Source organism: Desmodus rotundus, chromosome 1 (genome assembly GCF_022682495.2).
Source record: "Desmodus rotundus isolate HL8 chromosome 1, HLdesRot8A.1, whole genome shotgun sequence".
Taxonomy (NCBI): Eukaryota; Metazoa; Chordata; class Mammalia; order Chiroptera; family Phyllostomidae; genus Desmodus; species Desmodus rotundus.
Window position 1 is genome coordinate 99,843,374 of NC_071387.1, and position 27,624 is coordinate 99,870,997.

Genomic DNA, 27,624 nt, shown 5'->3' on the forward strand with positions numbered 1-27,624 from the left:
TCTCTGCAAGTTGGGCGTCTCTGTCTCTGCAGCGTCTCTGCCTGTGTTCTGCCTCTTTCTCGGCCAGCTGTGTCCCTGTCTCTTGTCTCCGTCCAGCTGTGTCTCTCGGCCTCTTGGCTTCCCCTCTAAGGTCCTCTAAGGACCCCCGGCGTCGCTTCTCCCACTCGTAGCGAGACATCGTGCCCACGCGGACGCGCGTTCCCTTGTCTACACGCAACCCGGGAGGGGGCGACAACGCCCGCGGACAGCCCTCTCGGCTTCTGATGCCCCTAGTCCTATCCTTCGCAGGGCCTGGTGGCCGCCCGCCCACTCGACTCCCTCCAGAAGTAACCGTTCGCGAACCCCTGGCCCCTCCACGCCAAGACTGTCCTGGGCTGGCGCAGGTTCTCATTGCTCTGGCGCTGGACGTCGGCGCGCATGCCCAGAGCCCGCTGTGGCGGGGACCCGGGGCGCCCGGGGTGGGCAACCCGTGGCGCGTGCTCGGTGGGGGCGGGGCAGCCTGCGCGCATGCGTAGAGAAGCCCGCGCTCAGTTGCGCGGCGAGCTGAGGAGAAAGCGGTGCGCTGAACGCTGCAGCGCGGTGGCGGAGGTGGGTACTCCGTGGGACTGGCGCTGGGCGTGGTGGCCCGCCGCCGGGCCTCAGGGACTGCTGGACCAGGTCGCTGGCTGTCACTGCGGCGGGGGCATGCTGAGGGGAGGGGGCGTGGGGGTCGGACTGTGGGGCCTCGGTACGAGGTGGGGCGTCGGGGCGGGCCGCTGCGCGGAGGTCCGGGGTCCGCGGCCCGAGGCCGTCCTCCTGTCACTGCCCGCCGCCCCGCGGAGCTCGGCTCCACCGGACACTCACCCCAGGGGCAGGGCCGTCTGCGTGCTGGCTGGCCCACGGCGAGGCATCAGTCAGAAGGAGCTCTGTGTCACTCCTTCCTCGGGCCACCGCCTGTCTCTGAGGGGTAAGAAATCCTCTTCTGGACTCGAAATTGCAACAGAATCTCTGATAACGTTCTGCCGTCTGAGACCTGCAACTGATCCTTTTCCTGCCTTCTTGCCTCAGGATGACATGCCCACCTACTTGCTTCCTGACGGTTGAGCCCTGTCTGGAGGGTGCCCCTTTGGCCTGGCCACTGGGCACTGTGCTGTCCGAGCTAGAGGTTGGGGATGGGCTACACCTGGTCATGGTTTTCTCCGAGCAGGGGTACTGGAGACCTTACCCAGTATGGAAACATGTGCCATGGGCTTCCTGGGTCACCAGGCTCTGGGCTAACATAAAGGCCAAAGGTTGTCTAAGGACCACCTGGGCTGTGTGGAGGCACAGGTTGACTATTACATTAGTGGTGTGCTAGGAGATACAGTCCTGATGGCCGATGGGGCGGTGGCGGTGGTGGTGGTGTGGTCATTCCAAGGGATTAGTCTGCTTTTCCAGAGCCAACAGAAGCATTTGAAGGTGTTTTCCTGTATTTTGTTGTATGTTTACTTGGGACTCAGCAAGGACTTCTAGGCAGTTACATTTTAAGAAGATCATGCCATTATTCAACAGGTGTAGCTATTTCCTCCACTTGAGGGTGAGGGCTCCATCTTCGCATGCTATTTCCAGCACATAGTAGGCACTGGGTTTGCTTAATTGTCTTAAAGACAAGTATGCAGGTTCTTTTCATTTTAAGGGATATAGGCTGGAAGAAACAAACCCAGATAAGGAAAGTACAAGAAACCTCACAAAGGCGTGTCATTTACAAAGGTTTACAGCCAGTGGAACGACCCCAACATGCAGCTTCCTTTTATTCTGGAAGGTTGGCCCTCATCCAATCTTCTCAGCCTTCAGATAAAGCCTTTACATGAAGTGCTTGTCTGGTAGGAGTGCTCTGTTTAGAAGCTTGTCTCTCTCTATGAACAGGGCTGGAGGCACATTGCATTCATCTTTGCTCCCCCATTGCCTGGCCTGGAATGGGCCCCAGTTACCTCTTGAAATGGAACAAGGTGCTAAGTAAAACTAGTGTAGTGGTTTTCATCTGGTAGTAAGGGTGACCTTCAGTGGGGGTGTGGGGGGTGGGTGTAGAAGTAATCTAGCCAGGCTTTCATAACAATAATAAAATTCGCTCCCTGGGTCTGCAAGTTCACCAGCAGGTGGGCCTCACCAGCTCTCGCTGACCACACCTGCCGGGACTGTCCAGAAGGCCAAGTGACCTTGGGCACGCATTGTTGCTTCTAATTCTCATTACAGTCTAAGCTAACCTCAGATGACATATTTAAGTTTGCTTTTAGTTGGTTTCTGGTTTAAAGTACATAAAGACAATGAAGCAGGTTATTAAAAAGCACTTAACATTTACCCTGTTCAATGTTTTACCTGTTTGAGCATACCTTTTCTGTTATGAAAACTCTGTACCTGAAAGAAAGAAGCCTTTTTTAACTTGAAGCAGCAATTTCAGTGACTGTTTCAAGTGTCACTTTATCAAGGAAACAAAACCTCAAGCTTTGTACTGAGAATCAACTTCATTATTTGATGATTTAAAAAAATTCTTTCCACATAACTTTATTGAAATTGTAACTCACGTGAGGAGGGCCTGTCCCCTGTGTTACCTGACTACAAAGTTGAGTGACTCTCTGCCCTTATGGAGCTCACAGTAGAGTTAGGACACAGGCAAAGGAACTGTGGCGCTATGGGAGGTGCTCCCATACAGGGGGACAGAGCTTGCTTTGGGCACAGAATGGCATTCAGGTGGCCTTTGGTGGCAGCTCCTGAGAAAGGCTGGAGTTAAATTTTGAAGAATGAATAGGAGTGGCAAGACCATGTGAGGGAAAGAGCCTTCTGGGCAGAGACAGTGTTTGTGACGTAACAAGGGCATGACCCACCCACCGCCTGTTAGAACAAGGGCAGTGGGTAGCTCTGGTGGTTGGGATAAAGAGAGGGAGATGAAATTAAGGAGCTAAGCTGGCAGCAGATTGGAAGAGGCCTTGAGTACCAGGCCTGTCTTTGAATTTTACCCTGAGAGCAGTGGGAAGTCACCAAGAGATCTTGGGTCTATGCGTGACTGATCAGATTGTGGTTGGCAGGGTGGGAGGGTTGCACTGAGACCTGGTTGGTTAAGGGACCGCCTCTGGAGAAACAAGGCCCAGCATTAATAAAGGATAGTGGGGTACAGAAAGGAGAGCAAAACCATGAGGCAAGTGGCTGTGGGGGTAGGGGAAGGGCAAGGGAGAAAGGAGGACTTAGGGAACAGTCCAAGATTGGGTGACTAGCTTCTGGGTCCATGCCATACACAGTGTGCAGGCAGAGGGCAGGCTTGGGGGCAGGTGTTGACTTAAGTTTGGAGATGTTGAGCTGAGGGACAGTAAGACTTCTCAGCAGTGGGTGGATATATGTTGGTCTGGAGCCAAGGAGAGTGTACTGGGCTCAAGAGCATTTTGGGGACTCCTTCCTGTGTAGCGGTAAAGCCAGGGAGTAGTGTGATGGGCCTTCCCAGGAGAGTGTATGGGAAAAAAAAAGAGGACTGAACCCTGGAGGCACCTAATGTTTTGTGTCCATAATACAGGGTAGCTATGCTAGCAAGAGTTCCCATTAATAAACCCTTGCCTTTTTTGAGGCGTGGAGTCAGGATAGTGGGCTTTTTTATTTCTGTGACAAAGGCCCAGGTTGTTGGTGAGTGTAAAGGGCAAGATGTTAAAATGCTCAAGGTGCAAAAACTACGCAGTCAGTTCCTGGGGCCTTCCTGTCTCATGGGTTTATTTGCATTTTGTGACACTTCCAGGTTGTCACTCATCTCAAAGGACCACTTTTCTCTCCAGACTGAAGATTGGTCTTCTCAGAGCATTTTCACAATTAGATCTCTGAAAAAAGGTCTTCTGAGACCCAGAGATAGAGCCAAGGTCGCAGAATTTTTGAGGTCCCCTCACTGTCTTTCCAGGACCCCAGTTTCTGTGTGGTACCTTAGCGTTAGCATCAGGGGGAACTACAGAGGCCAAGTGTTTGGTGGCTCCTCCCCACTGTTTCTCCCACACTGAGGTGAAAGGAACCCCTGTCTGCCCACAGGACTTGGCCCAGCTTCTGGATAAGTGCATGGGCCATTAGGAGTTCTTTTTGTCTCTAGTACCTGCTCACTTAGGAGATGTGAGACAAGATCTCATTCTGTCCTGTGTAGTTATGTGGTCTCCTAGCCTGGCTGGGTACTGCACAAAGATGTGCTGGCAGGGGTCATGTGTGAGTAGTCACGGCTTCTCCCTCCATTCCACTCGGGCATGCTCTCTTCTTTCACAGGTGATTGAGAACACATTATACATGGCTTAGCTTGTTTTTCATGATCTGAAACTGTGTGTCTGCCTACTTATTACACAATTTTAATGGGGTTACCACACACATTGAGGGTTGTTTACCAATGGATGATTCTGTTACCAGTAAAAGCCCTGTGCCCTGTGTAGTGTTCTAAATGTAGGTCATTACCTGTGTCCCACCAAAAGCTCCCCTCCCTTCTGTCACTTCAGCCTTTCCTTGAATCATTTTGCTCTCATTCCCTAATTCTCTTCTAATTTTTTTTCTGGCAAGGGCCATTCCAGCCTTTGTATCTTGGTAAACCTGTGGGCCTTAAAAGGATCTGGGTGTATACATTAACTCCTCCTGCCTCTGGCATGTTTTCCTGCCTTCCTAGGCTGATCCTTACCCGGGACACAGGAGCATGTGGCTTTCTCAACAGCCTGGTGAACCCTGGGCCTCTGTCTCAGGTCCTTTGGTTCTTGGAGCCCATGAGGCTAGACTACAGAATTGTCTTTTAATCTGAGCCATAAATGGCACTCCCTGGGCTGCCCCCTTAAAGAGCTGAAAGGCTTGCCATCCCAAGTGGCTGTGCTCTCCAATGCCCTTTCCTATGCCCATGCTGTTACTGCTGCTTCCTGGACAAAGGCTACCTCATCTTTCAGGACTCAGCTGAGGCAGCACTGGCTCCTACCCCCTCTTTCCTCGTGTGCTGGGGGTCCAGATACCCTGAGCTTTCCTGTCATAGCACCAGTACCTGAGTTGGCACAGTCAGTACCCCCATGTCCCCACAGCCAGAAGCTCATTGAGACCTGGAGCTGGGCCTCCATCTTTGATACCAGCACTTGGCACACCGGCATTCAGGAGGTGTCTTGAGCGCCTATCAAAATCAGTAAACCTGCAAGATTCCTGGCTTTGTTGTCAGATCTTAAAATACTTACGGAGAACTAGCTATGTGCCTGGCCTTCAGAGGCCCACCTGTTGAAGCCACCCCGCTTGGAATTCTGACCAGTCAAAATCCTAATGCTGCTGACAGCTTAGTTCTCTTTCTCTGATCCTCCTTCTGTGCAGCTAGCTGGTTTATCTTGTGCCCTGGAGGTGTTTTCCCAGACTTGGGAGGACCCTTTGATAAAGATCCTGAATTAGCAGACCCCCATTCCAGCCCCAGCCCCAGCCCCAGCCCCTGCCTGTGGGTAGACCAGACCGGGGCAGGGGGTGGGGGGGAGTGGGGAAAGTTTTCTGCCTGAGAAAGGAATGCAGGGAACTGTTTTGAGTGGCTAACAAGGTTGGGATGCTTCCCTGCTTGGGGCCCCATGCCATAGGCTCAGGCACCCCTGGTAAGACCTGCATTTGAACTTTTGACAGATGGCAGGCAGACAGGCCAGCCAACTGGCCTGCGGTGCTGTGATTAACGCCTAATGCTAATGCCGTTAATGGTTACACCCTTTGTAGCTGGCACGTGCCCTCCATTGTTATAGCAAAGAGCCCACTATCAAGTTCCCTAGTAACTGGCTGCCTGATAGTCACTGTGGAATGCAAGTTGCCATTAATATTTGAGAAATCCCTGCGCTCTGCTTCAGGGCTGAGGCAGAGCATGGCCTGCCATCCCATCATGCGAAGATGCCTGCTGGGAAGGTCATATGCCTAAACAATGCTCCCTGTTGTCATTGTTTAGAATTGAATTTTCCTCTTGGGCCCAAGTAGTCTGGGATATTTCTGAGTCTCCATCTCTTTCCTTCCTCCTGGGTGCACTGGGTGTGGTGTAAGACACCTGGCTCAAAAGTCACAGTATAGTAGAAGAGCTGGACTCATCAGCAGGTCATCGCAATGGCATGCCAAGAGTTAAAACAGATTTGGATCAGGTGGGGTAGAATGCAGCCAAAGTGCCTTCAGCCCTGCCTGGGACTTTGGGAAGGGGAGGGGACATTTGGGCTGAGGCTTGAAGTAGATTGGACCAAGAGGAGAAAGAACAGGTGTGTCCTGTCTTTCTTCCCAACTGTGGACAAACGCTGTGTATGTGTCTTGGAGGCTGCAGTTGGTGCTGTGTGGACAACCTAAAGCTGCCTTTGGAGGGTAGGTAGGGCCAGATCCTAAAGGGATGGCGGGGGATCCAGGACAGATTTTCAGGTAAAGAGTGGGGCAGAACACACTGGGAGTCAGAGCTGAGCATGTTGGAGTCACGTGGAGTGTGCAAAGAAAGAAATGTTCAGGAAAGCAGTTGGAAGTACAGGACTTGAGTTCACCGAGGATTCTAGGCTGAGGTGAGGATGAACTCCTGCAAAAGGAACATTTAAGAGACAGGCAGAGGAACAGCGGAAGCCACAGGTGAGGAGACAGGCATGAGGGAAGAGTTTCAGGAGGACCAGGGAGAGGAGACCTGAGAGCACTAAGGTCAGTTGTGTGTGCTTCAGGGAGATAAGGGTCCAAAGGTGTCAGTTAAACGATCTGGAGCCAGGCAGTGAAGGTGGGAGGGTGGGAGACAGGTGCAGCCTGCTCTCATCAGAAACTTGACTGGGAAGGAGAGGAGAGGCAGAGCTGGAGTGGAGCATCAGGTTCTGTTGAGTGTCTTTTCGGGTATGTAACAACAGAAAGGGACAATTAAAAATACAAGAGAGTTGGGGTTCCCAGGAAGTGAGATCCAGGAACAAGTGTGGGGGTGCAGCTCAAGAGCCAGGGTCAGAGAGGAGAGGAAGCTCCTGCCTGCCATCCCGTTCCAGGAGATTGGGAGGACAAGGGCTGTGGGCCGATGTGAAGCTGTAAGTTAGTCTGAGGAATAGGAGAAGGTTCTGGCGTGCCATGCCAGGAAGGGCTGCCAGGTCATGAGCAAGGCGGTGTGATTTTTCCCTCTACAGTTGGTATACCAGCATGGAGAAGCTTGCCATCAGTCTGGCTTCTCCTGAGGGTTTTGCCCGTGGCTGAGACGGAAGCACAGGAGAAGCTTGGTAGAACAGGTCTAGGCTGAGCAGGCAGAGGCATAAAGCCACAAGGGACTGGTAGGTGAGGGAGATGGAGTCATGCAGGTGGGAAGAGGGCAGTGAAGAGCTCTAGAAAAAGGTTAAGAGAGAGTGGGGTTGTGATATGCTACCTCTGGGTGGAGCGGCTTCTGGGGCTGACCAGGCTGTGGATAAAGTGCCAGAGATGTAAAGGCTTCTGAACACGAGGAGTTTCACACCAGGGCTGCCTACTCAACCCTCGAGCTCTGTGACGGCAGCCAAGGAATGGAGGCCATGAGCTGGAGAGAGCGGGGCAGGGTCCTGGGCAGAGCCTGCTGCTGTCTGACCAGAGTGCATTCTGGGAGAGGATGAGGTGATGGACTATTTCCCACAGACGAGTTCCAGAGAAAGATGAGAGTTGAGAGTGGTGGTGAGGTAGGCAAAAAGAGGACAGCAAGGCAAGGGAATGCGGAGGATCAGTGACAGTGGTCACCTCAGTCAGTAACAATGTCTCCAGTTGCCACCCACAGAATTTGGAATCATCCTACAGCTGAAACAGAGTCCTAAAGCTGTGTCCCTGGGGGCTATAGCAGATTCCTGGGGTGGGATCGGACATTTCCCTGGCCTCTCCTAATGGGTGGGAGGATGGGCCTCTCATGAAGAAGTTAGACTTGACGACTTCAAGAGAAGAAGGTTCCTGCATAACGTAACAGGAGAGGGTGCTCATCATCAGCCTAAGAGTGCGTCTTGTTCCAAGCCTGTCCCTGCCCCTTCTGGTCGTCCACGGTGGATGGCCTCAGTAATATCTCCTGAGCCCTCACCTCCTTCTACCTTCCCCTGCCCAGAAGCCTTCCAGCTGTGCCATGGCCCCTGCCCCTACCCTAATGCCCTGCAAGCTGAGTCACACTCTCAACCACCCAGGTGCACCCTTCCTTCCCACACAGGTGGTTTTCCCTTCCCTGTCCTACGCCACGTTCCTCACCTGCTGCCCCCTGTCCCTGGCACTCTGAGCATCTCCTTATCAGGCAATGAACATGTCCTATAATTGCTGTGTCTTCCTCATCCCCAGACCTCGCGCACCTGAGGGAGTGAGGTACTATCACCTCTGCATGCCTGTTCCCTGATGCCAAGTAGGTGTCAAGAGACTTAGTCATTCTGCTGTGTCCCTGCTCCACCTCTGCAAGCTCCACCTCACTGGGGAGTGATGTCTAAGGTAGACAGACTAGCTAGAGAGCAGATGTTCTGAATTCTGTTCTGGGGAAACGGAGGAGCGTGCATTTCCTTGTTACATAGAACTCTTCGGGCCCAGAACAGAGCACCTTACTGCCCTTCCTTCCTGTCCTCACCCAGTCATCTGCCATTCTGGAGCTGCAGGCTCCTTCCTCTTAGTTCTTTGTTTCCTGGTTCCACTCCTGGAAAACAGATGTAACATTGCTCAGACTGGAGAGGAAAAATTGAGACACAGCAGCTGACACCCACAGAGCATCCGTCCTCCTGTGGCAGTGACTAAGGCCAGCCAGGCTGAGCCCTGGGTCCTCCAACCATGAGCTGTTCCTGCAGCCAATGTGGGGTGATAATCAGGCCCAGGCTGGGAAGGGAGCACTAGGAATGGGTAGGCAGTCCTGGTAAATGCCAGTCTTCCTCTGCACAGGGTGCCTCTTGCCCAGTGACACCACAGTTGGCACTTTGGTGGCATCCTGGTGTGTGTGTGGGGGGGGCTGTCTGTGAGGTCAACTGGGTGAGAAGTCAGGAGCCAGCATGGGTCTCTGCGCTGAGGGCTGAGTGTCTGGGCAGGACCTTGGCATGGCAGCCCAGGGTTCTGCCTCCAACCCAAGCGGCCCTGGCATTTGCCTGAGAGGCATCTATGTCATAAGAGGCACCTTCAACTCCAACATGGAGAGCCACCTCTGCCTACCAAAACCCTACCCTAGGGCCATAATTCTCTCTTCATTTCTTAGATCCTGCCCCTCAGCATTGGTCACCTCATCTGGTAGAATCCACCCCCTAGGCAATCTCTTAGGTCCACCACATCTTCTCTATCCTCTCTGGCCAGGCTTGGCCCAGCCCTCCTCATGCCTCCTCTTCTGGACTCTACCCTCCTTTCTCCTGGGCCATCGGGGGGATTTTTCTAAAATGCATATTACCTTCTGCTTAGACTCCCCTCCAGCTCCTTCATGTGGAGGGTGATGTCCAGTTTCCTAGTGCAGCTGGCACTCAAGGCCATTAGCCCCCTCTTATCCCATCTTCAGCCACTCAACACAAACTGCCTGAGGCTCCCCAACTTGATGTGTCCTCCCTTATGCACCTGTCTTTACGGGACACTCAGGGTACCATTGCTCCTTCTTCGGTGCTCATGTGGAGTCATGACCTGCCTTGGTGGTCTGCCAGTGCCCTGTCTGGCCTCATGGCACTTCCTATACATTGCTGTTCTCGAGAGCTGTCTTCTACTCTCTTGTCCCTTGTGCCCTGCCCAGGCCCAGCACAGAAAAGGCAACTAACTCAATGTAAGTTTGTCAAATCAATAAAAGTTTGGAGAAATGGGAATCATGGTGGGGCACCGGACCCCCCAGGAAAGGTGGACTGGATGGGAGGTGCGGTGCCCAGTGTCAGTGGGTGGTTAAGATGGAATTGCCCAGGCTTAATGTGAAGGTCTGTGTTTGTCACATGAAAACAAATTTGTTTTCAAATCCAATTCTTTGGGAAAATCATGTTGTCCACTTAAGAGGAGAGAAACGAAGAGGTCCTGTGACTCATCAGACCTGAGGCAGTGTTTTGGGACAGCAGGTGGCGTGGAGGAGCTAGTTCTGGTGGGGCCGGCTGTCCTGGGTGGGAGAGGAACCTCGGGCACTGTGGAGCTGTCACTCTGGAGGCTGACAGACCAGGGATAGATCTCTCTGTACTTGGAAACCTCTCCTCCCGGGTACCTCTGGGAAACCGGGTATCCCAGTTTCCTTATCCATAAGGTGGAGCACTTTCCCTTGCCATGGTGGTATCCTCAGGACTAGAGATAGAAATGCAGAGATAAATCACGTGACAGCCAGCAGTTGTGGGATTTGTGTTTGGCTGTCCCTGAGGGTGGGGTGAGAGGGGGTCCTGCTTGAACCCCAGCTGCTTGGTTCTGACATCTGCCCAGCTGTCCACATTAAAGTCTTGTCCTTCCTTCTATATCTGCTTTCCCTCTCACCCTGGTCCTGATAAGAAATCTTGGAGGGCTGCATGCAGAGCCTGTGGGCGGCCTGGGCTCCTCCCATCCTAGCCGGCCACCTCCTTCTTTCTGTGGGCACTGTTCGGGGAGTTCTCTGCGGGACTGTGGGGCTACAGTTACTGAAGGGGGCCCTTAACGCTTTGGGTCTCAGAGTCTGATGTGAACTCGCCCTTGGCAGACGCAGGACAGAGTACGTTGGGAGCATTTGTCATCATGACAGGATGGGGAACTGGACGGAGGTGTCACCAACATAGCAAGATAATATTTTGGGGAGATAGAGGTTACTCATTTCCATGAATGTTTTTATTTTTCTTTTTAAGAAATATTTGCTTCCCATCAGGTAGCCTGAACTCTCAAAACAAGCACAGTCATTGTGAGGGATAAGGATGTGAGGGTCACTGGAAGGGACTTTCTGGGTGGGAAGCAGCAGCGCAGCAGGGAAGGGGAAGGTCGGTCAGAGTGGCCACTTGGAGGCACCATCCCTGAGAGAGAGCAGGGGACCTGTGGGCCTGTGGGAGAACCTTAGTGGTAGCCTTCTGTGCTGCACCTCTGCAGGACTGATCAAGCATTGACCCACCAAAACCCTCTCACTTCCCAGACATCGCAGAGCCAGTGCCAGGCCAGGGACCTGAAGGAGCAGTAACATTGGGATGCCCTCAGGACGTTTGAGCTGCCCTGGTATGTCAGGCTAGGCTGAGTGCTTTCTATAAACAGTTTCAATTAATCCTGACAATTGGCTTTTAAACACTTCCATTGGATCCCTTCACTGCTTCCCTCTGTGCTTAGAATAAAATCCAAACCCCTCCCTGTGCACAGTCCATTCTGTGGGTCTCTCTGCTGCTCTTGTTCTTGCTCATCGTGCTCTGCCACACTGGTGTCCTTGTCTTCCCAGAACACGCCAGGCCTATTCCTACCTCAGGGCCTTTGCACTTGCTCTTCTCATTGTCCAGCGTTCCTCAGCTCTTCTGGATGCTTCCTTCTCTTCACTCACACTCTCTCTAAAATCAATTAAAAAAAAATAAAATCCACATATAACTTTTGACTTCCCCAAAACTTTACTAGCAGCCTACTGTTGACCGAAAGCCTTACCAATAACAGTCAATTGACACGATTTTGTATGTTATATATATATTTGTATACTATATTCTTATAATAAAGTAAGTTAGAGAAAGGAAAATATTATTAAGAAAATCATAAGAGAAAAATACACATACAGTATTGAAAAAAAATATTCGTGTAAGTGGATCTGTGCAGTACGTGTTGTTCAAAGGTCAACTGTACTTCCTACATCGTAAGTTCAGGGAGCTGAAGGCAGCTGGGGCCAGCCCTCTCCCACAAGGGTGGGCTGATACAAAGGTGTCACCTCAGAGAACCAGTCCTGCCCCCACCCCCATTCCTCTGCAGTAAACCTATGGGGGTGGCCTTTCGGTGAGTTCATTGTTTGTGGTGAGAAACCATTCCCTCCCTCCCTCTCACTCAGTACAAGGGAAGGTGCACCTGCTGGCAGGGCCCTGCTGGCTGCCTGCCTTAGACTGCCTGAGCAGGGGTGAGTGGAAGTGAGAGTGAGAGAGATGTCACCCACAGCCCAGCAGTGAGTCCCGGGAAGAGCTCAGCCTTCAAGTGTCACATGGGGACTAATGCAGGTGAGGTGGGCTGTGTTTGTCAGCTCAGTTTTACAGACAGGCGCCCACCTTTCGGGAAGAGCCATGACTTGTCTGAGATTCAGGCAAATAAGTGGTGAAGCTGGACTTTGAAGCCAGGACTGTCTGACTTGAAACTGGATCATTTCCCACATTTGCTTCTTCCTCCCTTCTCTCCCTTGGTCTTGTCAGGAGCTGGGGGACTGCGGGGAACAGGTGAAGCCTTGTTCCGTGGGGGGAGCAGGTATTGTGTGACGGCTCCAGGAGGGCTTTGCAATGGCCACATGCTGCAGGTGGAGTAACAACAGGGTGAGAGCATCACTTCAACTCTAAAACAGACCTCTAGGGTGTGAGCATCCAACTGGATAATTTAATGTTTTTGATCTATTCCTCGCCTCCTGACTTCCCCTTCCCGGGAGCCAGCCCAAACAATCTAATTCAGCGGCGAATGTGTGTGTAAATATAAGAAAAGGTTTTGTAGGGTATGCACTAACACGTGAGCAGTGGTTGATTATCTTAGGTGGAAGAGGGAATAGGATGGAAGGGATAACATAAACAGGACTTTACGTTTTTACTCTGTAACTGTGTACTCTTTGACTTTTTTGTGATTCTGCATTTGTATAAAAAGAACCCTAAGGAAACCACCCTGGAACTGGTTTTATGGATGCCTGAGAAGGTCACTGTAAGCCTTTTTGCCCGGCCCCGGCAACACCCTGCTCTCTTCTTGACGTAGGCTTGGGGCAGAGGTCTGCGGGGACCCAGGGGTCTCCTGCATGTGTGCTTGCCTCAGAGTCCCTCTGAGTCCTTTGTGTCTCTGGGCAACTTGCTGCAACAAACAAAACCGTGGGTCCTCTCTGAAGGAGCTTTGCGAGGTGCGATACTCACTTTCGGAGTTTCCAGTTTAATATTCAACCCGAATCCGAAGCCAGCCGAGTGAGGGTTGGGGCTGTCCTGCCCTGCTCTTGTTCTGTTTATAAACGTGTTTATCGCTCTGAGAAGGAGCTGGTTCCTTTCCACACAAACAGGATGGGCCTGGGGTCTCTCCAGAGGTTAATGGGCTCAGAGCCTAGAATGAAGGATTTAAAAGCGGTAGGTAATTTACACATGGAAGATTGTGGAGTGCAACCTGGGCGTGGCCGTGAGGGTATGAGTGGGCCTGTTGGCCTGGTCTTCATAGCCTGGAGAAGAAGGGAATCCTCACTGCTTTCCCCTCCAGAACAGCAAACAAGCCAACCCCAACTAGGGTTTCTTTTCTTCTCAGGAAGAAGGTTCCACACTGGCAGCAGGCCTAGTTCTGCTGTGGGCAGGGCTTTTCCAGTGGGACATATTAAGTGGATGTTGTCAGAAAACCTTATTTTAATCAATGTTTTCTGTGGGGAAGCCCTTATAAAAGCACTATCAATGGATATACCATATTTGCAAAGAAGTGGAGCAAGGACTTGAACAGATACTTGTACACCCACGTTCACAACAGCATTATTTACTTTGCCCAAATGTGGAAACAACCTGGATGTCCATCAACAGGTGAATGGATAGACACATTGTCCTCTATTCATATAATGGCTTGTTATTTAGCCATAAAAAGGGATGAAATTCTGATAAATGGGGGGCAGGGGTGAATAGGCAGAGCACGGAGGAGTTTTAGGGCAATGAAAATACTCCATGTGATACTCTAATGAGAATGCGTGTCATTTTATTTACATTTGTCCAAAACACAGCATGTGTAACACCAGGAGCGAACCTTCATTAATCTGGAAATTTTAGGTGATTATGATGTGTCATTTATAACAAATGCACCACTCATGGTGAGGAGGGTGGATAACAGAGGAGGCTGTGCATGTGTGGGGGCAGGAGGTATGTGGAAATCTCTGTGCCTTCCTCTCAGTTTTTCTGTGAACTGAAAACTACTCTAAAAAATGAAGTTGTTAAATTAAAAAAAATTTTTTTTGATGCATTCTGTAAGCATAGACGAACCTTGAGGGTATTGTGAAATAAACCAGACACAAAAAGATAAATATTGTATGATTCCACTAATATGAAGCACTTAGAGTGCTCAAATTCTTAGAGACAGAAAAGTAGAATGGTGGCTGGGGTGGGGGGGGACAAGGAGTTCGTGTTTAATGGGCACAGAGTGTCAATTTGGGAAGATGAAAAAGTTGTAGAGGTGGGTGGTGGTGGTGTTACACAAACAATAGTGTGAACGTACTTACAGCCACTGAACTGTACACTTGCAAATGGTTAAAATGGTAAATTTGTTATATTTTACTATTAAAAAATCATATCAAAGTGCTTTGTTAAGACATCTTTGCATAATACAGGTTTTATACTATAATTCTTTATACTCATTGTTCTTAAGTTATTTGCTTTTTATATTTACAGATGAATGTTCTAAATTCAAGAGAAACTGGAATGACCTGGCTATTTACCAGAACTCACTGAAGCAAACCCTTGTGACATCTCCAGACACTTAGCATTGCAGGCAGAAAGGTTAGTCTGAGGTGCATGGGCAGACCACTGTAAAAGCTGAGGACAGTAGCACCCAATCCCCCAATACTTCTGGTTCACTTGGATGTAAAAATGTCTAATTTTGAAGCTGTGACAGCTTCATTCATTTCTCAGCCTTCATGTCTACTCCCCACTAGGACTTGTCTGCAGTACCTGCCTGACACCTAGCTGGCATTTTTAGAAAGAGCTAACCTCTGAATTCTAACCTGGGGAGAGTGGGGCACAGTGGGTGTGTGTTTTCCTCACGACACACAGTTGGTTAAAGGCCTGAAGCCTTCACGAACTGAAGTAAAGCATCTCTTGACTTAAATAAGTCCTCTTAACCACTTTTCCGAAGGTCTATAGGCTGCAGGGTGGTGGTGTGTGGGAGCCTGATTGGTCTTCCACCACCTAGCTGGGAGCTGTTTTCAGCAGGGTCAGGCTCTCTCTCTCAGAGCCCTCCTGGGAACTCGTTTCTAGCCTCTCCATATTTTATAATCTGTGTGACCTATTATAGTAACTTTATAAGCCCCATGAAAAGATATGCCACACTTTATAGTGAATTCTCAGAATATCCACTTATCTTAAATGGAAGCCCTCATAATACTGTGGAGTGAAACAAAAACATGTTCTTTAAAATGTGAACCTTTGTACATGCATACTAAGCCTGGTTTTTAATCCTGTAGGGTATGGCATGGCAAACAGGTTAGCAGAAAAGCCTCTGAGAGGGGGCTGGAGGATTTAGCTGCTCTTTGCCCCCTCCTGGCAGCCCAGGGCCCTCCTCCTGGGTACGCCCTGCAATATGGACTCCCAGGGATACAACTGCTTTGTGGACAGAGACAAGATGAACACTGCCATCCAGGACCTGGGACCCAAGGAACTGAGCTGCACAGAGCTGCAAGAGCTGAAGCAGCTGGCACGCCAAGGTTTTTGGGCCCACAGCCACGCTCTGCGGGGGAAGGTGTACCAGCGCCTGATCCGGGACATCCCTTGCCGCACCGTCACGCCTGATGCCAGCGTGTACAGTGACATCGTGGGCAAGATCGTGGGTAAGCACAGCAGCAGCAGCCTGCCCTTGCCTGAGTTTGTGGACAACACGCAGGTGCCCAGCTACTGCCTGAACACACGGGGCGAGGGTGCTGTTCGGAAGATTCTGCTGTGCATCGCCAACCAGTTCCCTGACATCTCCTTCTGCCCCGCCCTGCCTGCAGTCGTAGCGCTGCTGCTGCACTACAGCATTGATGAGGCTGAGTGCTTCGAAAAGGCCTGCCGCATCTTGGCCTGCAACGACCCCAGCAGGAAGCTGATCGACCAGAGCTTTCTGGCCTTCGAGTCTTCCTGCATGACGTTTGGGGACCTGGTGAACAAGTACTGCCAGGCAGCTCACAAGCTGATGGTGGCCGTGTCGGAGGATGTCCTGCAGGTCTACGCAGACTGGCAGCGCTGGCTATTTGGGGAACTGCCCCTTAACTACTTCGCTCGAGTCTTTGATGTCTTCCTGGTGGAAGGTTACAAGGTGTTGTACCGCGTTGCACTGGCAATCCTGAAGTTCTTTCACAAGGTAAGAGCTGGGCAGCCGCTCGAGTCAGACAATGTGAAGCAAGACATCCGTACCTTCGTCAAGGACATTGCCAAGACAGTGTCTCCCGAAAAGCTGCTGGAGAAAGCATTTGCCATCCGCCTCTTCTCTCGGAAGGAGATTCAGCTCCTGCAGATGGCCAATGAGAAAGCTCTGAAGCAGAAGGGCATCACTGTCAAGCAGAAGAGGTAGGCAGGCCTCTGGGCAGGTGGCCAGGGGCCCACTTAGGGTGGGGCTTTGGTGGAATACATCCCGAGGTCTTAGGCATAAACTTGTCCTGCCAGCCTCTTATTCTGCCTGCTGCCAGCCAGCCATCTGTGCATGAACAGAAAACCACAGGAATGGAGAAAGGGCCTTCCTGGTTATAGCCACAGGCTGCTGAGGCAACTGTGGGAATGGAAGGTGCTGGCTACAATCCTCAGACCTGAGGCCTGTGACAGAGAGGAAAGCTAGGTGTGGACCGTGAGGTCAGAAGATCAGGCAGTGGACTGAGCCAGGGCCTCTGGTCATTTTACAGCAGCCCCTTTTCCATCCCTCCAGCTCTGGGCTCCCTTTCTACTGGGCCTGGCCCTGCCGCCCTGAGCACAGCCCCTTGGGGAACAGAGATGGGAAGGGCTCATGATGTCCTGAGACTGTCTTGATGGCAGAGGATGTGACTGTAGGTGTGGAGGCCTTTCTTCCAGGCCAAATGCAGGCACGTCCTGGATGTCAATACTTATCACTAACCTCTCCTTGTCTGTGTTTATTTTTCTTCTTCTCCACGTCCGTTGCTTCCTCCTGTTTTTCAGTGTTTCACTTTCTAAAAGGTAGGTCTGGAAACCATATCTCCATGCCTGGATTCTCTCTGTCTTCTGACCTGGCTGTCCTGGGGGCCTGGCTGCTTGTGCTGGCTCTCAGGGCCTGGCAGCTGTTCAGGTGCCATCTGTTTGTCCTTCTGTCTGCTAGGTTGCTTCAGTTGTGCTCTCTGCTGGTGCTTGGCTGGCCCTTATCTTGCCAGAGCTGACTCACTTTCTGTCCCCATTTCTTAGAGAAAAGGTGCTTTTGTCCCCACCTGGGCTGGGTGCTCTCCCCTCTTAGTAATGAGATGGGAGTAGGGCTCCAGGGGACAGATCTGCCACATTTCTTCCCAAGAGTACCTAGGACCAGGCTTTACCTGGTTGCATAGGTGAGAAGTCCACTCCAGGCTTGGCTTCTAAGAGACCCAATGCACACCCCCGGGGTGGGGGGTTGTGGTCAGGACTGGGGTCACAGCTGTGCTCTGAACCTCTCATAACTCTCCCCAGGCAGTTCGTGCACCTGGCTGTACATGCGGAAAACTTCCACTCAGAGATTGTCAGTGTGAAGGAGATGAGAGACATCTGGTCATGGATCCCTGAGCGATTCGCCCTCTGTCAGCCCCTCCTGCTCTTCTCCTCACTGCAGCATGGGTACAGCCTGAGCAGGTAATGCCCCGGAGGCTGGAGGCTGGACCTGCCCTCCAAGGCCCTGAGGCAGGGACTCGGAGGGCCGGTTAGTTCAGGAAGGGCAGAGGGAGCAGTGAAGTTTCCCAGCTTCTTTTCCTGCCTGTGCTTCCAGGAGATCACACTGGGTGAGGCCCTGCCTCTTTCTGGGGGGCTAGAATTGGGAGGCACTTTTGTGGGCTTCTCTTACTCCTAGGCCACTTCAATTCAAGGGTCATTGCCACGCATGCCACAGCTCCAGGTCCCTGTGTAGGCGTTGTGATGACACGGGAGGCTTCGCTTAGAGAACTCCCATCCTCATAAGAGAGGATGACTCAAGGAAACAGGCTGTGTTTCAGAACTCCCCACCCCCACTCCGTCAGTCCACAAGCCAGGAACAGGTTGGCCCTGTGCGGTTGGGGCTGTGCTAGCCTCCCCAGGGCACACTGCCTCCCTGGCAGCTCTGTCAGGTTCGGCCCCCACCTTGAGCCTCAGACTGCAGGTGGCCTCAGATGCTCTGGCTTGGGTCACAGGTGACCTGGCAGAGACAACACAGGCAGAGTTGGCCCAGCCCATGTGGTGGGCACTGTCTGTAGCCCCACAAATATTATGGCACAGCTGGAGCTGCATTCACCCAGCCCCAACCTCTGTGGCATGGGAGGCCCACTAAGGGATGGTTAAGGAGAGCTGCCAGGGCTGCCAGCCAAGCCCTGGGCACCTGGAACCACCACAGCGGCAACCTCAGGCCTCCTTACATGCTTCCCAGTGCCAGCTGGCTCCCAGGTGCTTAGACTCCGAGCTTTTCTAGAGCAGGGATATGTTCATGTTCTTGCTTCCCTGGAGCACCTGGCACACAGCTCTGTCTGCAGGGGGCCATTTGCCATGCTGCCTCTCCCCCTACCAGAGTGCTCTGCCTGCAGGTCTCCTGAGGGGAGCCCTACCTTGGCTTAGAAGAGCACCTAGGCCAGAGTGTTGCCATGTCCTTGGCCACTATGCCTGGTCTCCAGGAGACAAGGAAATGCAGTTCCCAGGCCCATTCACCCTTAGACAGTCCAGGTTTCTCAGGCACCAAGGGCGCCAGTCAGTAGAGGCTGGCTAGAGGTGGTATGGGAAAGGTGTACAGGATAACCGTTTTCCATCAGGACTGGAATGTGTGGTCTCTTCCCAGGTTGTATTTCCAGTGTGAAGGACACGAGCCCACCCTCCTGCTCATTAAGACCACACAAAAGGAGGTGAGCAGGAACCAGAGGGAACCTGGGGTCCTGGCCTCTGAGTTCTGGGGATTCTGCTGCTCCTGTGCCCCAGGAAGGGTGGGTACTTCTGCAGCCTCCACCCAGCCTTCCTGTGCTTAGGGGCACAGAGCAGAGCCACCCTCCACAAAGAAGTGAATCCAGCTTTCCTGTCTGACCCCCAAGTACCCAGGGCCTCCTTGTTTCCCCTGAGGATCCAGGCCCTGCTGAAACATCCTTGCTACTTAGGAGGAGCATTGCAGAAATGCCTAGTAGCAAGGCCCTGCCTCCCCCAACACAGTGGGCCAGTGCCAGGTGAGTTGGCTGCTGTCACCTGCCTCCGCCCCCTAACAGGTGGTTTTCAGGGCCCTTTCCTCCACAGTACCTGTCTCCTGGGAAGTCCTCCGAGACTAGGGAGGTCAGAGCTCATGTGCCCTCATCCTGGGGGTGTCTGCCTGCAGTAAAGGCTTCTTGTTCAGTGGCTCCCAAACCTGTACCCATGGGAGTTTTAGGTTCCCCACCCTGTTGCAGACTCTGCATCTGGGTTTCCAGAAAGAGCCTGGGCATCTGTATCATAGAAAGTGACTCTGACAGACACTTTGGGAAAACCCTGGAGCCACCGGAGGGACTTGACTCTAATGGTGAAATCAAGCACTTTTCTGGCTGATGGGGTTGGAGAATGTTGTTGAGCAGGCATACCTCCTGGAAGCTTCCATCTGAGAGGCCTCCCAGGTGCTGATGCCCAAAATCAGAGTGTGGACACGGGGCTTGTTCCCATGCTTGAGGGCCCAAATGGAAATACCCTTAGCAAGCTAATGGCAGCTACCCGCCCCCCTCACTCTCACTGCCAACCCCATGCCTTCCGAACTCTGACTCCCATACCTCTCTACCTTTGGCCCTTGCCCTCGAATCGGGGTGAAGGATGCTGTGACAAAGCACCCCACCCCAAGCTGTGATGGTACAATGGCCCCTCAGCAGGGCCTGAGCAAGGGGATGCTCCTGCAGGCCAGCACGGTGCAGCATCACCTTGGGTCTCTCCTCAGGTGTGTGGAGCTTACCTGTCAACAGACTGGAGCGAGAGAAATAAGTTTGGAGGCAAACTGGGCTTCTTTGGGACTGGAGAATGCTTTGTGTTTAGGGTAAGTGGGTCTCCCTGCGTGTGCTCTAAGGTCAACAGGCCCGGCACCTCATCAGCGCCACTTCCATGACCCTGTTCACCTCCGTTATAGCAGTTAGCCTGCAGGGCAGCCTCCCCGTTTTCTTCTGGTTTGCGATCATTAGACCAATAGCTCCGCGAGAGCGGGCAGGCCCTTACCTGCCCTGGATGGCACTGTCTCCCCAGCCCTGGCTTGAGGCCTCGTACATAAAGGGCTTCAGTGAAGTTTTATGGGAGGAAAGTGGCCAGAGGGGCCTATGGGATGTAGTATGCCAGCTCCTCATCCTGCCTTTTCACCCTCAGTTGCAGCCAGAGGTCCAGCGCTATGAATGGGTGGTCATCAAACACCCAGAGCTGACTAAGCCAGTGTCCTTGGAGGCTACTGCCACTCCGTCCCTCCTCTCCCAGGCATCCTTGTCCTCGTCCTCAGACCCTGCTGACCGCCTCTCACCGTTCCTGGCCACTCGGCACTTCAACTTGCCCTCCAAGACTGAGTCCATGTTCATGGCTGGGGGCAATGACTGCCTCATCATAGGTGGGCCTCTCCCTCCATCTCAGGCTGGTCTCATTAGCCTGGGAGAAGGGTACAGGGTAGTGGGTGGCCAAAGCCCCTGGGTCAGCCATTGCTGACCCAGACGTCAGGAGCCGTACTTGAAGTAGAGACAGAGCCCCCATGATGGCGGAGGAAGAGAGCAGGCATGAGGAGTGGGAGTGGGGATAGGTGTTCTGGGTAAACTGGCTGGGAAGGGGGTTCTAGCCTAGAGTTTGGACCCTAGCTGAGGACCGATGGGCTTTGGAGATTTGAAGGTCAGCCTTATGGTTTTAGGCCTGTAGCAGAGCTGGGGCAGGGACAAGTGGAGATGCTCAGGGGCAGGAGGAGAGCACCTCTTGGGCAGTGCCAAACGGGCAGCCACTGACTGAGCATCCTCCAGGTGGAGGGGGCGGCCAGGCTCTCTACATCGACGGGGACCTGAACCGGGGCCGCACGGGCCACTGCGACACTTTCAACAACCAGCCTCTCTGCTGTGAGAACTTCCTCATCGCTGCCGTGGAGGCCTGGGGCTTCCAGGACCCTGACACCCAGTGACAGGCCTGTGCTGACGGTGACTGAGCTGCCGCTATGGGATGGGGTGGTGGGGCGGTGGCTGGGCCCTCTCTTCATGGAGGAGTCAGTGAATGAAGATCTCACCACATGCATGGGTAGCCTTGGGGTACAGCTCGGGCTCTGATGCTGGGCTGGGCAGGGGTGCCAGGGCCTCAGCTGGCCAGGCCTGTTCCTCTGGACCCTGCTAGGATCTGCTTAGACTTGCCACTGCCTCCACCTTGGACTCAGATCTTGGCTCTCCTCTGTGGGCCATGCTGTGCCCAAGGCTTGGGAGGGGCTACATCTTATAGCCCCTGGGCGTTAATCCCTTCCTGGTGGAGACTGGACTGGAAAGGCCTCAGGAACCCTGCCAAGTGTGGGTTTATGGCACCCCCTGCTGGCTTCTGTGCAGGGCCCTGCAGCTGCCTGCCTGGCCTGCTGCTCGGGCTCCCAGGCGTGTGTTGGTGCTGAGAAGAGACAGGTGCCCTGGGGACTATTTCTTGGCCCTGGGGAGCATCTGCCTGGGACTCCAACCCAGTTTCCTCCTTCCCATGCTGGCCTCCAGGGCTGCCTCTTGTACAGTTAACTACAAGGTGAAAGAGGTTGGGAAAGGTAGGATCTGTGCTGAACTCTGGGCTCTTCCCCAGAGTTCATCCAGTGGGATGAAGGGCTAGAAAGGACATCACGTGTCCTTGTGTTTCTGCAGAGCCTGAAGCTTCTGCTGGGCCTCACTGTGTATTCACACCTGGAGAGGCCTCCCAGGATGGCCAGGGGAGGGCCCTCTGACCTCAAACCAGCCAGCTCCATTTCCAGGAGCCTGCCTGGAGAAGCCTGGACCCACGGAGCCTTCGCCAAACCTCCTCCTCTCCAGCCAGAGCCTCCTTAGCTCTCCTACAGTCTCTGTGGTGGCCCCAATTCTCCTCCATGTCGCTGTGATATCCTGGTTTCCAGGATCCCATCCAGACTCTTCAGCTTGCTGTGTTTGTGTCATCTAGTCCTACCCACCTCCACTTCATCGGGGCTCACAAGTTCATGTACTAGGTCTGTACCCTCTCCAGCTCCCTGCCCACATGGCACCTTCAACACAAGCCCCTCTGCATCCCTCTCACAGCACTGTGGTCAGCTACAGAGCATGATTTTCTTGTGCTGCCACCTCTCCCCCTCTGCCCTGTCCTCCCTGACTTTGCAGTGGACTCATGCATAGTAGGTGCCAAGGAAAGATCAGGCGGTGAACACCCGGGAAAACCCCTTCTGCCCTGTGACCTCCCTCAGCTGGACCTGAAGGCCTGGACACCCAGGGGGGAAGAGAGGAGAAGCAGACACCCAAGTGGCTGTGCTGCGGCATCCTGGACCAAGGGTTACTGCCCTTTAGCCAGCCCCCTCAGTGTCCCCGCATACCACACCCTGCCCAGCTGCACACCATGCTTGCTCTTCCTGTGGGGCATTCGTCCTCCCTCCATCCACCTACTCAAATCTCCTCTGAGCCAGACCACAGTGGGGCTGAAGAAAGGACCAGGAAACTTGTGTGGCTTTGGGCAAGCTGGTGAACCTGTTTGGAACTCAGTTTCCCCAACTGTAAAATGGGGCCAGTCATCCCCCTCTGCTGTCCGCCAGGGCTGTTGAAAGGCTGTGAAGGAAAAGGCGGCGCTGCTTACCCACAGAATAGCACTGCGTACCCACCACCCAAGATCACTACAGCCGTCGCCACCCCCCTTCCTCTGAGCCCCCGCGGTTCTCACCTGTATTTTGGTGTTCATTAAACATGGTCTTACTATGTAGTCCAAGTTTGGTCTCTTCAACCAGAGGGACCTGCAGGAGCTCCTCCGTTCCAGGCTTGTCACCAAACGGGATGCAGGAGGCCTGTCAGTGTTTTATCACTGGAATGTGGAAGGTCTTTTAAAAACATAGCCTTTCAGAAGCAGCTAAAGGTATATTTGAGTACCATTTACATGGCTCTCTCTGCGAACTTCCTAAACTGGGGGATTCTTTTTCTGGGAAGTCCAGAGGATTCTCTGTGGCTGCTCCAAGGCCCCTGTTGAGGCTTCGCAGAGATCCAGCCCAGGGAGAGCAATTGCTACTGAGTCATGATTTCCGTATCATGAGATCTTTGTGTATGCATGCAAAGTGGTTTCTTTGAATTCCTTTTTTATAAATAGTTTATTTTTTATTGTATACTTTTCCATTACCATTTATGCCCCTTACACCCTCTTCCACCTCACTCCGAATTTCTCATCTTCCTAATTTTTTCTGCTAAACTAAAAGGCATGTGTGATTATTATCTTTATTTTTCTTATTATTGTCCTTGTATAATATTAGGTGTTCCCAAACAACATATAATTTGTTAATGTTCTATTATTTCCTCTTGGTTATTTATTATTAGCTTTCAATGTTAAAAATTAGCCAAAGTTGGGAAGTGGGAGGGGATAAGGAGGGGGGAAGAGGAAAGGATTGTCAACGAACATGTATAAAGGACACATGGACAAAGCCAAAGGGGGGTAGGATCGACAGTGGGAGGTGGGTGTGGCTGGGGTGGGTGGGAGTGGTGGGGAGAAAATGGAGACAATTGTATTTACCAACAATAAAAACAAAGGGGAACAGAAAGGAAAATAAAAATGCTTTTTCTGTAAAAAAAAAAAAAAAAAACTAGCCAGTTTTATGGACTTCCATAATGAATTACTATTTTTCTAGAAATGTTTAAAAGTTTATTTTTAAAACAAAAAACTCAATTAGTTTAAAACACTTCATTCAATGATTCATTAAATGGACTGTATGCCTTTAGGGCTTCAGAAAATCAGTTTTTCAAAAATCATTTTTAATGTAAGAATAAGCCATTTTATTTTTCAGAGTTTTAATTATTGAATTAAAATTTGTTTTTCAGCCCTGACTGGTGTGACTCAGTTGGTTGGGTGTTGTCCTGCAAAGGGAAACATCACCAATGAGAGAGAAACATCAACTGGTTGCTTTCTCGTATGCATCCTGATAGGGATTCGAGCCCTTGACCTTTCAGTTTATGGGACAGCAAGCACTCCAACCAACTGACACACTGGCTAGGGCAACAGATTCAGTTTTAACTTTTTATTTTGAAATAATTTTAGAGTTACAGAGGAGTTGCAAGGTGGTACAGAGTTCCATTTATTCTTTCCCCAGCTTCCTCCATTGTTAATATTGTACATTTATCAAAACAAAGAAATTAACATTGGTATGATGCTATTAACTTAAACTATATCCTTTTTGCCCTGGCTGGTGTGGCTCAACGGATTGAGCACTGGCCAATCGATGTTTCTCACACATCTCACACATTGATGTTTCTCTCCCTCTCTTTCCCCCTCCTTTAACCTCTCTCTAAAATTAAATAAATAAAATCTTTAAAAGAAAACCCTATAACCTTTTTTGTCCTGAGTTTTTCTGCAGTCTTTTTTCTGTTCCAGAATAGATTTAATTTTTACAGACATCTACTTGCCCACATTTTTATAAATCCAGAATGTAATCAAATGCACAAGACTTATCACTGTTTTAAAAAAAAATGCCTCTAGCCCTGGCTGGTGTGGCTCAGTGGATTGAGCGCCAGCCTGCGAATCAAAGGGTTGTTGGTCCGATTCCCGGTCAGGGCACATGCCTGGATTGCGGGCCAGGTCCCCAGTAGGGGGCACATGAGAGGCAACCACACATTGATGTTTCTCTCCCTCTCTCCCTCCCTTTCCCTGTCTCTAAAAATAAATAAGTAATTCTTAAAAAAAAATAAATGCTGCTAATTAGGTAGTACAGCAACTGTCTCAAACATGTGAACATATATCTTGACTGTTTTCATCTCTTCCTAAATGTCTTGTTTGCACAGAGAATTTACCAAATGGAGCAGGAGTACCAGGCATACCTCATGGTGCTTCCCCTGACAACACTAAATAGGCAGAAAAGTGGGGGGATTAAAAAAAATTATCTGCTGTAGCCATGACGGATGTGACTCGGTCATTGTCCTACAAGGGGAAAGGTCGCAGGTTTGATTCCTGGTCGGGGCACATGCGAGGGTTGCGTGTTTGTTTCCCAGTTGTGGCGTGTACAAGAGGCAGCCAATTGCTTTTTCTCTCACACATTGATGTTTCTGTCCCTCTCTTTCTCCCTTCCCCTCTCTCTAAAAGTAAATCTTTAAAAAAATCTGGTGTAAAACGTGTATGATGTTTATTAAATTAATGTCAGATTGTACTCAAGAAGTTAGGTACAGCATCATGTGATTTGTCGCTAAAGATGAAATACATCTATTTCATACTGAAGGGCATTGACTGGCAAAGGACATGTTTTGTCAAAAACTTAGGAGTTAAAGATTGAAGAGAAATAGATGTGAATAATTTTTACCTTCCGTTCCAGTGTAGGATGGTTATTGGCTGAAACATGGAAACTGGACTGACCCTGGAGCATGTAAATAAATGTGATAAAACATTGCGAGGACCATGTAGAAATTAATGTGTAGTGAGAGAATGTGTGGCTTTTCAACACAATCCAACTTTGGAAAAGTGAAAATAAGTGATTTAGCAATATGCTTGGCCAGTTTCAATCTGAATCATAAACAAAATGAGAACAAATGCGACATCACTGTGAAATATCAGTTGCAAAAACACTACAGTGGGACGGGGAGCCCTGGGTACACCGCCTTCAGAACTGACACCCGTGGAGAGCGAAGCCCCGGACTTGAAGGAGTGTTGCTCCCTTGAAGAACTTCAAAGGCTGCATTCGCTGATCGAAAAGTAAGAAAAGTGTCTCTCCACTACAGAGACGTATGCCCTGCTCCATGTGCTGCCAAGGCCCCGGGCAAGCCAAGTCCTTCCCTGGTTTGGTTTGGTTTTCTCCTGTTCGCACGGCCTGTCATGTGGACGCGCTCCATAAATAAGAGGAACGAGAGGAGTGGTCAAATGTCTCGGTCAAGAATTGCTTGGATTCCTGCCTGTCATGTGGAACATTCAGTATCAAAAAGTCGTGCTCATCAAAATGAGAGTAGTTTATCTGGAAGGTTATATAAGTCCATATTAATGTCTTTTCTAATACCTAGGATTTTAATTCGGTGTACCTATACAATATAAAGGAAAATATAACACCTTTTTTCTCCACTTGTCTCATCCCAGTGCCCTTCCCTTCCTGTAGCTGCTGTGGAGGAGGGGGGGCTGCTGTTGCCTCACTCCTGTGAAACTGCTGCTTCTCTTTCCTTCGGCTTCCCCACTCTGTCTCGCAGGATGGAGGCAGGCTCCTGCCCCTCTCTTCCTTTGTAGCTGCCTCAAGACAAAGACCTTGTCGGCACTCCGGCTGCCTGCTGCCCTGACGGGTGGGGCCCTGGCAGCCCCAGGTTTGAAGATCCTGGTGGGACAGGTGAATGGAGGCCTGGTGCCAGGCCTCTGCCTCCAGGCCTTTGCACAGCCCAGTCCCCCTGCTCAGTCAGCTGCAGAGCCCCTGCACCAGGACACTTTCCCTGGGGCTCCTGTTTCCCAGGAGACAACACTTCTCGAGTCTTCCCATTCCTTCCCCTTGAGACTGTCAGCTGGAGAGCAGGAGCCCCCATGTGGTCCTGCCTGTGCGGCTGGTGTCGTCCAGGGTGATTCTGGAAGAGAAACGGGCACGCACAGCTCTCACATGGCAGTGCGCGTTTCTGGGGCCTATGATGGGGTAGTGCCACCAACATTCCTGGCAGCAACAGCTTTTTTACCGTAAGCATGCGTAGGTCTTCTTGTGATTGGCATTAAGACATTGTGACGCAGGGCAGAATTGGTGAAAAGTGCCCTGGCCTGGGCCGGGGTGCAGAGAAGTTTCTGAGAAACTGCTGACGTTTCCGAAGCCTGCCCGGCTCAGGCCAGGTCAGCTCAGGTGGCCACAGGGTCTGCTAGGGCCTTGACGAGGCGGGAACACCCTCCCCTCCGCCCACCGCCACATCTTGTCGGCCCCTTTTTGGACCTGGTCCATGGTAATCATGTGCCAGCTACGGAGGTGCTTTGTTTTTTATCTTTTTTTAAGACTGAATTTAACCATTTTATTTTCATTTTAACCCTCACCTGAGGATATGTTTATTGATTTTAGAGGAAAGGAGAGAGAAACATTGATCAATTGCTTCCCATATGCACCTCAACCAAAGATTGAACTCGCAACCTAGGTTCATGCCCTGACCTGCAATAGCACCTGCAGCCTTTTGAGCCACCTGGACAGGGCTGAATTTAACTGTTTTATTTTATTTTATTTTTGGTGAATTTAATGATTTTAAAGTGAATAATTCAGTACAATTCAGTGGTATTTAGTGCATTCATAAGGCTGTGCAACCACCACTTCTAGATCCACAACATTTTTTTAAAAGATTTTATTTATTTATTTTTAGACAGAAGGGAAGAGAGGGAGAGAAACATCGATGTGAAAGAGAAACATCCGTCAGCTGCCTCTCCCATGCCCCCAGCTGGGGGCCTGGCCCGCAACTCAGGGGTGTGCCCTGACTTGGTATTGAACCAGCGACCTTTTGGTTCACAGGTCCTCACTCAATCCACTGAGCCACACCAGCCAGGGCTAAAGATTTTTATTTATTTATTTTTAGAGAGAGGGGAAGGGAGGGAGAAAAACATCAATGTGTGGTTGCCTTTCAGAGTCCCCCTACTGGGGACCTGGCCCAAAACCCAGCCA

At 51.3% G+C, this 27,624-nt stretch overlaps 1 protein-coding gene across 7 annotated transcripts; it reads left to right on the forward strand.

Moving 5' to 3' along the window:
* The first annotated feature begins 530 nt into the window (after nucleotides 1–530).
* TBC1D24 (TBC1 domain family member 24) lies at nucleotides 531–23,486 on the forward strand. 7 transcript variants are annotated; one of them, XM_045189763.3, is made up of 10 exons: nucleotides 531–588; nucleotides 14,391–14,498; nucleotides 15,182–16,262; nucleotides 16,863–16,880; nucleotides 17,358–17,516; nucleotides 18,682–18,823; nucleotides 19,786–19,881; nucleotides 20,202–20,433; nucleotides 20,831–21,001; nucleotides 21,689–23,486. In XM_045189763.3, exons 3-9 carry the CDS (start codon nucleotides 15,298–15,300, stop codon nucleotides 20,983–20,985), a joined length of 1,767 nt encoding a protein of 588 aa, XP_045045698.1. In that variant the 5' UTR covers nucleotides 531–588; nucleotides 14,391–14,498; nucleotides 15,182–15,297; the 3' UTR covers nucleotides 20,986–21,001; nucleotides 21,689–23,486. The 7 variants fall into 7 exon arrangements, with proteins under 7 accessions (XP_045045698.1, XP_024409006.1, XP_045045701.1 ...); XM_024553238.4 differs by having other exon boundaries at nucleotides 18,682–18,745; XM_045189765.3 differs by lacking the exon at nucleotides 531–588 and adding an exon at nucleotides 863–946.
* The last annotated feature ends 4,138 nt before the right edge of the window (nucleotides 23,487–27,624 follow it).